Here is a 13,540-nt window from a genome sequence, read left to right on the forward strand (position 1 = left end):
CTTCAAGTTCTGACGTGAGCTAAGTATATTGAGAATTTCTTGTAGGAATTGATTTATTTCTTTTGGCTATAAAACCAATGCATTTCATTGGAGACAATTTAGAAAATAAGGGGGAAAGCCCAAAGAAAAATCCACAGCTCAAAAATCACTTGTTAAAATTTGGTACAAAAACTTTAATCTTTTTCTGAACATTTCCCTCTATGTAGATCTTTTTTACATTATAGGAATAACACTGTGCAAATCTTTTTGTAACCTACCTTATTTTACTTAGTCATAATAGTGATCATTTATGTCATTTCATATTCTCTTACCTCCTAACCTTACCAGTTCTTTTTTCCCCCCGAATCACCGTGTTCTCAAACAGCCCTGTTTTGGGACATTTTTATTATTTCCATTTCCCTATTATGGTGAGCATCCTTGAGGAGGAGTCTATCTCCTTCTGTGTGCTATTCTTCTTATGATCAAGCCTTAAAAGTGAAAAAGGTGAAGTCAAATGTAAACTGTTTTAAGAATGTGGGTATACATGATCAAACTGTGCTCCATAAAGATTATTCCAACATAAACTATTCTTATACAATTCACTTCCCAGATATACCTCTATTTCCCATGGGAGATTAGAAATTAAATAATAATTTTTGTCATCACATTATGATTCTATTTTATTTACATATTGGCATTTCTTGTCTCATCAGTAAGTTGAACTTTTCCACATGTTTATTCATCATTTGTATTTGTGTGTGAGTAGAAATGCCACTTTATTTTCCTTACCATTTTTCTACTAGGATATTTTGATTTTTTCCATTGATATACAGAAATTTTTTATATGATAATGCTGTTCTCTAAATTTGGTAACTGTTTTTTAATTTTGCTTATGGACATAACATTTACATATTCAAAACAATTTCTTTTTTATACTTAGAATAAGATAAATATTTACTTATATTTTCTGTGATTAGTTTATGGTCTTCAATTTTTTTTTAAATTGATTTCAGAGAAAGGGGAAAGGAGGGAGAAAGAAAGGGAGGGAAACACCAATGTGAGAGAGAAATATTGATCAGTCACCTCTTGTATACACCCTGACTGGGGACCAAACCCACAACCTAGACATGTGTGCCCTGACTGGGAATTGAACCCCAGACCTTTTGGTTTGTGGGATGATGCCCAAATAACTGAGCCACACCAGCTAGGACTAAAGTTTTTAAATTATAGTTGACATGCTATATTATATTGGTTTCAGGTGAATCTGTCACCATACAGTTAATTCATGATCTTATTGTAAAAATTTAACCTTCAAATCCTTTCTTTCAGAATTAATTTGTGGAAAGTAAATTAGAAAATTAACTTTGTTTCTTTTCAAAATAGCCCCCATTTGTTTTAATATTATTTATTGAATAATCATTGTCTAAATATTTCAAAGACTAAGTTTATCTTATAATAAACTTTTATATGTATTTATAAATATACTTTCTGGGGTTTCTATGCTGTTCCCTTCTCTTTCTATTCTTATATCAGTAATGTACTACTTCAGTAATATCAGTTCGTAATTAATTTTTGACATCTTACAGAATAAGCACTCTCACCCCACCTCCTTTTTACAAGGTTCTTGAAAATGCCCACATAAAGTTTGTTTGTTTATTTAGTTTGTTCATCTCAAAATGATGACAAAAGCAGCTTGATACTTTTCTTTGTCCTTCAGAGCCAGTATCAGCTAGATGAACTAATATGTTCACGCAGCCATCAACAATGCCTTTATTACCTGGAAAATGAAGTTCTTAGCCTCATGGTCTAAGAACTCCAGCTAATTCAGCTCCATCAAGTCTCCTATTGTGTTTTCTTAATCTTTGTGTTAACATTTTATTATCTTCCCAAAGCTCTCTTCCACTCCCTCATTTCTGTCTTTTAAATTATATATACTCTGTAAAGAGACTAAAAATTCACCCATCTGCAGGGCTTCCCTGAACCTCCTTTGTAATAAAATAGCACACTATCATTATTTTTATTGGTCTCTGACCTTCGACTCACATTTAACTCCTTTTTCAGTTTATTTTAGTAACTTGTGTAGGTCTTGTTCCTTTGCTTGATTACTTGATGGTAGAGGCTCCAGCTTTAAACCACCTGCCAGAGCCTAGCAGGGGTCATCCTACAGGACACCCAGTCAATGACTGCCCTCTGAATTCATTTGTTTTCCTTCCTGACCCTTATTTTTTTTTAATATTGTTTTTAGATTTTATTTATTTATTTTTAGAAAGAGAAGGGAGGGAGAGAGAGAGAGAGAGAGAGAGAGAGGAACATCACTGTGCGGTTGCTGGGGGCTGACCCTTATTTACATTACAGAATGCTCTTTTGGGCACCCTCGTGATTTTGGTGAACTTGGTGACCTTATGCAATGCACACTGCTATATTATGCCTAATCCAAACACTCCAGGTGATTTATTTAATGGTAAGTCCTGGCTTTTCAAGTTTATTTTACTGCAGGCTGGTAGATATAACCTGTTGGCAGATCAAGGCCTTTAAATCTCCATGGGAAGGAGGGTTAGGGCAGATATCAAATGGCATAAAATGAGAGGCTTCAATTTGCCATTTATATAAAACAGTAGTTCTCAACACTAGGTGTATGAGAAGTGCCTGGAGAGCTTTTGAAAACTACCAATGCTCAGGCGCCATCCAAGACCACAAATCAGAATCTCTGGTGTAGGAACTGAGTATTTAAAAGCTGCTTGATTGCCCCCCTACGTGCAGACGAAGAACCATCAATTATTCCACAGTAGTACTTCTCAAACTTCAATGTTCAGGTAAACCCTCTGAGAATCTTGTTAAATTAAAGGTTCTGATTTTGTGGGCCTGGAGTAAGAGTGCAAATTTGCATGTCCAACCCAGCCTCAGGTAGTGCTGATAGTAATTCCTCAAGACCACGAAGAATTAAAGCAGTGGTTGTCACCCTTGGCTGAATATTTGAATCACTTGGGGGAGTTTTTTTAAAGTATGGCAGCCTGGCCCCCATGACCAGAGATTCTGATTTTACTGTTGTGGGGTAAGACTCAGGCATAGATTTTTTTTTAATACCCAAAATGTTTTACATGTTTGTTTAGAGTTGAGAAGCAAAGCAAAGAGGTACAAAAATGAGACATTTATCCAGAAATAATCCATCAGAAAACAAAACAAAATAAACAAAAAACTTGGCCCCAAGTATCCCTAGAATCATAATAGTTATCTGATTAAAGAGGAAGGCCTTATTTTTTTTTTCTTATAATGTCTGTACTGAAATAAAATCTGGAAGGATTTAAGCTTGCTGTAAGAAAAAATGGTCAGTGGCAGGAACTTGACAGTACTGAAACAGCTGCGGGAGAACATAGAAGCACTTTTCATAGATGCCCTTAAAAACAATTAGATTTTTCCCTCTCTGGGAGGGGTGCAGATGACAGGGGCTGGCCCCAGGTCCTACAAGCCTTGTTCCAGTTGCATGACTTGAGGATACCACTTTTGATGCCACATTTATTATTTTAGAATGTAAGGATCTCACTGGGGTCATTCACCCACTGAACTCCAAGTGGAAGACTGAGTACTGTGAGGAGTATTATTGTGACCAAGATGGAATTAGCTGCTGTAAAATGTAAGTACCAAGCCAGCAGTGCCAAGAAGGGGTGCAGCTGCTGTTGGGTTGCTCTCTGAGGTACAAATGCTCCCTCTTTCAAAATCTCATCCTGAAGGGGGGTTAGTTTTCAGTGCAATTTCTCTTTTAATTGTTGTAAAATATACATACTATAAAATTTATCATTTTAACCATTTTAAGTGTAAAATTCAGTGGCATTAAGTACATTCACAATTTATTTATTTTCTTTACCTGAGGGCATTTTTTTCATTGCTTTTATTTATTTTTTTAAAAGATTTTATTTATTTATTTTTAGAGAGAGGTGAAAGGAAGGAGAAAGAGAGGGAGAGAAACATCAATGTGTGGTTGCCTCTCATGAACCCCCCACTGGGGGACCTGGCCCGCAACAGAGGCATGTGCCCTGATTTGGAATTTGAACCAGCGACCCTTTGGTTTGCAGCCCACACTCAACCCCTTGAGGTACACTAGCCAGGGATTTTTTTTGTTGCTTTGAGAGAGAGAGGGAGAGAGGGAGGGGGGAGAGAGAGATTCTGGTTCACACTAAACTGGTAACCTAGGTATATGCCCTGACCAGGAATTGAACCCATGACCTTTTGGTCTATGCTCCAACCAACTCAGCCACACTGGCCAGGGCAAGTACATTCACTTTTTTGTGCAACCATCTCTACCATTCATCTTCAGAACTCTTTCATCTTCGCAAACTGAAACTCCCTACCCATTAAATAACTCTCCATTCCCTCTTCTCCTTAGTCACTGGCAACTACCATTGTACTCTTTGTCCCTATGAATCTGACAACTCTAAATGGGATTGTATAGTATTTGTCCTTTTGTGAATGGCTTATTTCAGTAGAATGTCCTCAAAGATCATTGAAGTTGTAGCATGTCTCAGAATTTCCTTCCTTTTTAAGGCTGAGGAATGTTCCATTGTATACATATATACCACATTGTATTTATGCATTCATCTGTTGATAGACATTTGAGTTGCTTTCACCTCAGTCTTATTTCTTTTAAGTTGTTTTGAAACTTGATAAATATATTTATTATTAATACCTATATCCAGATGGGTTGCTAAAGATAGGAAATGATACCCAGTGGTCTGAAGCTATTCTAGAATTTAGCTGGTTTTACTTCAGCCTTGGCCTGTGGTGATTTGCAAGAACAGTAGTGGGTCTGAACACAGGCAGAGGGAATGGGTGTGGGGTATAAAGGATATTCTGTGGTTTTCCTCATACTCTAAACCCTAGTTTCTTTACTGTTTAAGTGTAACTTGTGTCAGCCCAAAGATTGTGCAAATGTTTTCTGCTGGCTTTCTGTGGACGCCAAAGGTCTCTAGCACTTGGGCCAACAGAACTGAGTGTACCTCCAGTGTGGTCCTAATTTTTGTTTCCTCAGTAGCCACACCCATACAGCTACTCCATTCCCCACCACCCCTGGAAAATCCATTTGACATGTTCACTTCAGTCTTGCCCTATAGTATTTTGGAGGAATAGAAGAGGCTTTGATGAAAGAAGAACTGGTATCAAGTAGTGTTTCCCAAACTTGCCTGATCACAGACTCATCTGGGAAACCTGATAAAATACAGATTCCTGGGGCCCACCCCAGGACCTATTGAATCAGAAGCTATAGGGGCCAAAGAAATCTGAATTGTAACAAGTACCTCAGAGAGTCTTATGACACCACCAGTGAGCAGAGGAGCAAGCACTAGACTTAAATCAGACATCTGAGTGTCCAAAAAGTTTCAAATACATTTAACTGAGCATGCCCCATGCTAAGTGCTTAATGGAACAAAAGGGATATCAAATCAGGTTTTCTGGCTGGCTGCCCCACTCAGGTCCCCAGGTTTTATCTCATTTGGGTCACTGCATATCACAGCTGTACCTTGATCTTGTAGCTCCAGATATTTGACATTGTCTTTGTGTCTAGTGTCAATGTGACTCTGTGTATTTATGAAGTTTAAGGGCTAGTGAGCCATTCCTCCACACCTGCTTGTGGGTACATTGCCGCACACCTCCTTCCAAAGTGGCCAAAGCATCCATGCCATCTGGATTTGAAACCTCCACCCCCATCAATGCTGCATCACTATAGCCCTGTCAATACAACTCTCTTCTAAGGGGTCCCATGAACCTAGTACAGAAAAGAGTGAAGTGGGAAGAACCTTGATGCTAGAGTCAGAGTAATGGAATCTGAATCTCCATTCCCTTGTATACCTGCTGTGTGATCATGGATACATTTCCTAATCTCTCTGAGCCTCAGTTTCCTCACAGCAAAATAGGGGTGATCAGGTGTATGTGTAAATTAAATGAGATTCTGCATATAAATTTATTAACTCAATATATATTAATGTCTTGTCTATGCCAGTTGGTGTCCCTTGAGCCTGGGATAGTAATCAACACCAGTTGGAACTCAAAGTGTTCCCTCATTCCTTCCATGTGCCTGTCTCATTTGGCACATTGCTCCACAGAGAGGAAATGTGTATGTTTCTCTCTACTGTTCAAAGCCAACTTGATTCCTTGTAATTGCCTCACAGCTTACCAAGTTTGTTTCATGATTTTTTTTTTTCCTTTTGAAATAGCAAAACACAGCTTTTGATTAAATTTTCTCTGGGATAAATTTTTTGACCCATTGCACTCTCTAGATCTCGAGGTCCCCAGTGGCCTCCCTACTACTAAGGTCCTCCATCTCAGGTCCCCTGGGGAAATCTATTTTTAGTTCTCACTTTGGTTTCCAGATTATCTGTTGAAAGGAAGACTGAAATGTCCTCTTTTGTTAAAATAAGTCCATGGTCACCCTTTGGAAAGAAATATTCTCACAAAGGGCCCTGGTGGTGGCCGTTTCTGTATACACTTTGGTCAGGGACAATATAAATCTGAGATTTAGGGATGGGTTCTGAGAAAGTGATGAGCCCTAACATTGTTTGTACCCTTGATTGTGTGGGTAGACTTTCCTGGAGAGATGGTCCCCAGTTTTCATCAGCTTCTCCCTGGACCCCATGATCCTGGCCTGCAGTGACTCTGTTCCTGTTGGCTTAGCCAGCTGATAATCTGATAGTTATTCATTAGAATGGGACAATTTTTCCTTTCCCACATTCAAGCAGCAGTACTGCTGGCTACTTTATGAGCAGGGATGACAAGAAAAGTCAGGCTAGAACAAGCTGCCTGGCCCCAAAGTAGCCCAGACTTGCATCTGGACCTCTCAGAATTTACTTCTGTCCTGTGCAATGCAGGATGGAATTTAGGAGCAATGTCAGGGGTGGTCTATGTGTTTAAATCCAGGTTCCTGAGGGCAGCACTTTGGGATTGCAAGCGAAGGAGTGACAGTAAATTGGTGAGGGGCATCCCAGACAGCTGGAGTGTGGACTGCTTCAGGCACAGGCTGGGCATCTTATCCCTTCTAATAGGCCTTGCTCTTGTCTCAATGACAGTGTTGCTACACCCGTAAGCTATGACACAAGCAAGTGCCAGAAAACTTTCAACAAGGAGACCTGCAGTTTTACAGTGGTGGAGCAGAAGAATCCAGGAAAGTCTTGTTTTGTAGGTGGATGGGTGCTGTAATGTACTTCTAGTGGGCCCAGGGCTCCCAACCAGAGGGGTCCCAGGACCTCCCAGTCCAAACCTCATTTTCATATGGCCTCTAATAGTCTATATGGTTTTGTAACCGTACCTATCAATAAAAATAAAAAAAATAAAAATTTTAAAAAACTGAGCAAACCCTTGAACATGTGTATTGTTATTTTTAAATTATGTGTGCATTGATTTAAAACACATTATAAAACATGCAAACATTTAATGGAAGGAACAAAAAATAAATATGAATAAAAGTTATAGTCTTCCTACACTCCAATAAATCATTGTACATCCTCTACTCAGGCACTGCTGCTTCTGTTGCTTTGATATATCTGCACTCTGCTGCCCTGGTGTCCCACTTATCTGGTGAACAGTTCAAAAGATAAATGTGTCTTCAAATGAAATCAAATCCTGTCTTTGCTTAGAGTTTTTCATATTTATCCTTCCTTCCTCTTCTTCAAAAAGTGTCCTTCATGCTGCATCCCTCATATACCTCTGTGTTTGCCTCAGGTTAGATCTTAGGGCAGGACAGCCTGGAAGAAGTAGCTCCAAGACCACATGTAGCCAGATGGGGTATTGAAAAGCCAGGGCCTCTGGCTTGGGGGAATGGCTGAAGAGTAGGGCTCCTATATCAGTTGTCTCCTGCTGCATAAAGAAGACCCCAACCTTTAGGGATTTAAAACAGTAACAATATTATCATCTGCTTCTGTGTTAGAGAACATTTGTTCACTCAGTAGGTCTTTAGTAAGTGCCTGGGCCAGGCAGTGCTATAGGCCTGGGGATACAGCAATGAGGCAGAGAGACGGATCACAAATGAGCAAGCAGTTAATGAAAGGAACTCGTGGGGGGAAACTTACAGAATTGGACTCATTTGGGGAACACAGGTAGTGTTACTAAAACAAACCCTTTCCCCCTGGGTCTTTGTATTCTAGATTTGTCTTGCCCACCTCCAGGTGCTAGGAATTGTGGCTCTCAATGCCAGAGTTCAGTAAAAAGGAAAGGAACCATTTATTCAAATTATACAGGTTTAGAATGTCACCATTAAAATCCCAAAGTCCCTTTAAAACATCCACAAACACACACAGTTCTTCCTTCCCCCCTTTCCCAAACAGGCCAGTCAGAGGTACTATATCTCAGGAAAAATAAATAGAAGTCCATAGCTCAGACTCCCGGTTCCTCCCAGCAATCCGTGCTCAGCTGGGTAGGTCTCCTGTAGTCCCCAGCACCATCAGCTGTGTCACCTCAATCTCCAGTTCTTAATCCAAAACCACATGGCACCTCCTCCTGGCCCACCAACAGGAGTCCGTTCACCCCTTTTCTTCCCACATGGTCTCACATTGTCCTTGTCCATAGTCCTGCATTGTCTCTCTTGCCTGGAGGCCCACTTTTAGTTTAAAACCCAGCCTGGAACCTCCTCCATTACCCCATTTCCAACTCCTCAATGATCAGCTATTCCTGCCAGCACTCCCACAGTTTATGCCTTTCTTGGCTGCCATAGTTAGTTTGGGCAGGAGTGGCCTCATGGTGATGAGTGAAACATCTCCAAGCTCTTGGGCAGGCACTGTAACCAGGGAGCTGCCTCCCCGTCATTCCTGGGTCAAAATCATGCCCAGCTCTCTAGCTAGGCTGATGTTGATACTCAAAATAACCATTTTTCATATGGGTATGAAGCTATCCTGCTGTTATTGTTATGCAAATTAACTCTCAATAGCCCTCTGTTGAACCATCAATTTGTGGGCAATTGGTTAAAGAGCTTTACGTCTTCTCTGACCTCTAACCCTATTTGTTTAAATGTGCTACTGGACTAGTTGAGCAATCCTAGGTAGGCCCCTTAGTTTTGGGGGGTAATTCTAAGACAATAAAAAACTTTGGTCACTGTTAGTGAATCTGCACCTGAATTGAAGAGAATGGGGGATGGGCAAGTTACCAGTATGATGCAGTGTGGACTCCCTGGTCTTGTGGCAGTGCTTAGGGTGATTACTTCCTCATGGGACATTTGTGGGCCTCTCTGATATTCACTACTGCTCTTTTTTCCACAGCTCTCCTTTCACTTACAGACTATGACTATGCCTTCTTTAATTCTGTGTATGAATCTACGTTTCCTGTTGCTTTCAGCTGAGATTGTCTCACCCCTTGTAGGAGTCACTCTTAGGTGGGATCCATAAAACTCTATCATGATTATCTCTTTGGTAAAGGCCTTCATCATTCTGGGAAAGTTGGGGCTCAGTTAGCACTCAGTATTGGGGACCTCTGTCAAAACAGAGACAGAAAGATTCCTGTTTTAACACCTGGTCACATGTAAATAAACAAAAAATTCCAATGTGGATGATGTCACACTGGGCAGATTGTGAGAGGTACAGAGTGATGAAATGTGAAGTATAGAAAATTGTGGTGTGATGTGGTGCAAATATTTACTGAATTTAAAAAATATGGCAAAATACACATAACATAAAATTTAACATTTTAACCATTGTTAAGTGTGCAATTAAGTGGTATTAAGTACATTCATATTATTACAGAACAGGGCCAACGGGGGGGTATAATATACTATTACTGAAAGGAACCCCCAGGTTCACTATGCCTGCCACCAGAGGAAAGACGTCTCTCAATGCTAGAGATTTGTGAAAAGGAAAGGAAACATTTATTTAGAGCAATACAGACTTAAAGTAGTGACCCAATGTCTTCCTTAAAATACTAAAGTCTTTTAGGATACCCACAGATGCACACAGTCCTTCCTTCTCTCTCTGCCCTAATCTGGGGTACCATATCTCAGGAAAAAAAGAAATCTGCGATTGAGGCTCCTGGCACCATCAGCTATGTCACTGTCTGGATCTCCAGTTAATCCAAAGTCATGTTGTTACAGGGTGCAGCCAAGAGGGGGGACCCCAAATGGGCATTTGAAATGGGGTCTGGAACTTAAGGTGTCCAGGAGATTTTAAGATGTCTCCATCCCCCCACCCAGGGTGTGGGTTGGGGGAAGGGACAAATGGAGCAAGGCCATTGAGAGCTGTTTTGCATAGCAACAGCCTTGCAGCTACCCTCTGGCATGGTCATTTAACATATCTATAGCCTTTGGCTGGTTGCATGGATATGTTAAATAGCTGTGATCATCTCTGAGCCAGGGGAAGGGAAGTAACTTCCCTACCAAGACGTGACTGGGGGCAGATCCCCCAAGCTACAGCGCCTGCATGGGAGCTCGGAGAAGACTGGCTCCAGGACATGGGGCCACACCTGCCCAGACTCATGATGGCAGCCCAGTAAAGCTGGAAGGATATGAATTCTGGCAAGTGAAGCCGAGTGTGGGAGGAGTTGGAAATGAGGCTGCAGAGGAAGATTGGCCGCGGGGATTTAAAACCCAGACTTGGCGGCCATTAGGAGAGAGAACCACGCGGCTTTGACGGAGTGGGGACTCTCCCCTTCCCACAGCCCTGAGAAGGAGAGCCATGCACAGCTTTAGAAGGGGGAACCACCACCTGGTTTTAGCAGAGACCCCGGCGACTCAGCCGAGGGTGCCGGGAACCCAGGGAGGTCTCCCAGTCAAGATGGAGGACTAACTAAGAACCAGAGGAATGTGTTCTGAGCCATGTGTCTGAGCCATGGACTTCGTTTTCCTTTCCTGAGATACGGTACTCTGGACTGGGCAAAGGGGGAAGGAAGGAAGGACTGTGACTGTGTTTGTGGGTGTTTTAAGGGACTTTGGGATTATTGATGAAGACATTAGGTCACTACTTGAAGTCTGTATAGCATTAAATAAACATTTCCTTTCCTTTTCACAAATCTCTGGCATTGAGAGACGTTTTTCCTAGGGCGGCGGACATAACGGACCCAGGGCCTTCTTTCAATAATAGTATATTGTCCCAGGCCCCCCTTGTGTGTTCTGTAACAATGTGGCACCTTCTCATGGCCCACCAGTAAGAGTTCTTTTGTTACAGAACAGATTGGGGGGGACATATACTATTACTGAAAGGAACCTCCCCAAGTTCATTATGTCTGCTGCCTTATAGGAAAGACATCTCTCAATGCCAGAGATTCCTGAAAAGGATAGGAAATGTTTATTTAATGTTATACAGACTTAAAGTGGTGACCTAATGTCTTCATCAAAATCCCAAAGTCCCTTAAAACACCACCCCCCACACACAGATCTTCCTTCCCCCCTTTGCCCAGTCTGGGGTACCGTATCTCAGGAAAAGCAATAGAAGTCCATGGCTCAGGCAGCCCCTGGCTTTTCCCAGTAATCTGTGCTCAGCTAGTAGGTCTCCCTCGGTTCCTGGCACCATCAGCTGTGTCATCAGGATCTCTGCTAAAGCCGGGTAGTGATTTCCCCCTTCTAAAGCTGTGGGGGTCCCCACTCTAGTAAAGCCACGTGGCTCTCCTTTCTATTGCCACAGCCTCATGGCTCTGTATACTGTCACAGCTGCATGGTCCTCTCTGCACAACGGCTGAGCGAGTCCCCACTCTGGCAAAGCCTTGTGGTTTTCTCTCACAGGGCTGTGGTCCTCTCTCTGTAATGGTTGCAAGGAAGGGGGTCACCACTCTGCCAAAGCCAAGTGGCAGTTCTCTGCTAAAGCTGCATGGTGATTCTCTCTCACAGGGCTGTGGGAGTCCCCACTCTGCTAAAGACCGAGTGGTTCTCTCTCTCCACTGGCTATGGTCCCTCCTCCAATGGCTGCTGCATCTGGGTTTAAATCCCTGTGCCAATCTTCCTCTGCAGCCCCATTTCTGACTCCTTCCACAATTGACTACACTTGTCAGCACTCTCATATTCTTCTAGCTTTACTGGGTTGCCGTTGTGAGTCTGAGCAGGCGTGGCCCCATAGCATGGAGCCAATATCTTCAAGCTCTCAGGCAAGTGCTATAACTAGGGGGAGTTGCCTCCCAGTTTCATCTTGCAGGGAAGTTACTTCCAACCCCCTAGCTCAGAACCTGGCCACAGCTATTTAACATATCTATGCAACCAGTTAAAGGTTATAGATATGTTAAATGACCATGCCAGAGGTTAGCAAAGCTGTTGCTATGCAAAACAGCTCTCAGTGGCCCTGCTCCATTTGTTCCTTCTCCCAACTCACACCTGAGGGGGGAAGGATGTGAGGACATCTTATATGTCTTTCTAATATTTCTTAGACACCTTGAGTGCTGGACCCCATTCCAAATCCTTATTTGGGGCCCCTCTCTTGGCTGTACCCTGTAACACTTTCACCCCTTTTCTTCCAGGCAAAGTCTCTCCTGCTTCCTAAGCCACATGGCCAAAGGGAGGACCCCAAAGCTGCATGGTCCTCACTCTCACCAAAGGCTTCAGGGTCCCCCCACCCCCAGCCAAAGCTGAGTGGTTCTCTCCCAGCAAAGCTGCGGGGATCCCTACTCTGCCAAAACCACGTGGTTCTCTCTCAATTGCTGCCAAGCCTGGTTTTAAGTCTCTGTCCCAATCTTCCTCCATATCGCCATTTCTGACTCCTCCTACAATCAGTTACACCTGCCAGCATTCCTGTATTATTCCAAGTTTACTGAGCTGCCATTGTGAGTCTGAGGAGGTGTGGTCCCATGGCATGGAGCCAATCATCTCCAAGCTCTCATGCAGGCATTGTAACCAGGGGGAGCTGCCCCTCAGTTAAGTCTTGGGTGGAAGTCACTTCCATCCCCCTGGCTCAAAGCATGGCCACAGCCATTTAACATATCTATGAAACCAGTTAAAGGTTATAGATATGTTAAATGACCATTCCAGAGGGTAGCTGCAAAGCTGTTGCTGTATAAAACAGCTCTGCATGTTCCTGTGCCATGTGTCCCTTCCCCCAACTCATACCTGTGGGGAGAAGGGGTGAGGACATCCTATATATCTTTCTAATATTTCCTGGACACCTTGAGTTCTGGACCCCATTCCAAATCCTTATTTGGGGCTCCCCTCTGGCTGCACAGTGTTACAATATTGTTGTGCAAACATCACCACTCTCCATATCCAGAACTTCCTACCATCCCAAACTGAAATTTGTCCTCATTAAACAATAATTCACCTTTCCTAAGCCTGTGGCAAATGCCCTTTTACTTTATAAATTTACTCTACGAACCTCATATAGGTGGAATCACACAGTATTTGTCCTTTTCTGTCTTCTGAGATTTATTACATCTGCACGTTAAGGCACAATAATATCTATTTTGTGAGGACAGTTGATGTGACAGGATCACTCAGTATACTCCTAGGTACAAAGTTTGCCTTCAAAAAAATGTTTTATTTAATCTGCTTTTTCAGAAGGGCCAAAGGACAGTGACCTAAAACACAGGAAAGAATGTGCGCCTGCTCTCTGCGCCCTCTAGAGGGCAGACAAGGCCTTTGGGCTGACGCCAGCGCCCTCTGGCAGAGGTCTCGCGACACTGT

General features: G+C 42.5%; 1 protein-coding gene across 1 annotated transcript; it reads left to right on the forward strand.

Moving 5' to 3' along the window:
* The first annotated feature begins 2,337 nt into the window (after positions 1-2,337).
* Positions 2,338-7,231, forward strand: MSMB (microseminoprotein beta). The gene is made up of 3 exons (XM_045841871.1): positions 2,338-2,440; positions 3,505-3,610; positions 7,032-7,231. Exons 1-3 carry the CDS (start codon positions 2,404-2,406, stop codon positions 7,159-7,161), a joined length of 273 nt encoding a protein of 90 aa, XP_045697827.1. The 5' UTR covers positions 2,338-2,403; the 3' UTR covers positions 7,162-7,231.
* Positions 7,232-13,540: the final 6,309 nt, after the last annotated feature.

The sequence above is a fragment of the Phyllostomus hastatus genome, unplaced genomic scaffold (genome assembly GCF_019186645.2).
Source record: "Phyllostomus hastatus isolate PE091 unplaced genomic scaffold, TTU_PhHast_1.1 phas_contig_38, whole genome shotgun sequence".
NCBI lineage: Eukaryota > Metazoa > Chordata > Mammalia > Chiroptera > Phyllostomidae > Phyllostomus > Phyllostomus hastatus.

Coding starts and splice junctions, on each gene's coding strand:
- MSMB (XM_045841871.1), top strand. CDS start 2,404: ATGCCTAATCCAAACACTCCAGGTGATTTATTTAATG. Junction 2,441..3,504: donor TCCAGGTGATTTATTTAATG/GTAAGTCCTGGC, acceptor TTATTATTTTAG/AATGTAAGGATCTCACTGGG. Junction 3,611..7,031: donor GGAATTAGCTGCTGTAAAAT/GTAAGTACCAAG, acceptor TCTCAATGACAG/TGTTGCTACACCCGTAAGCT.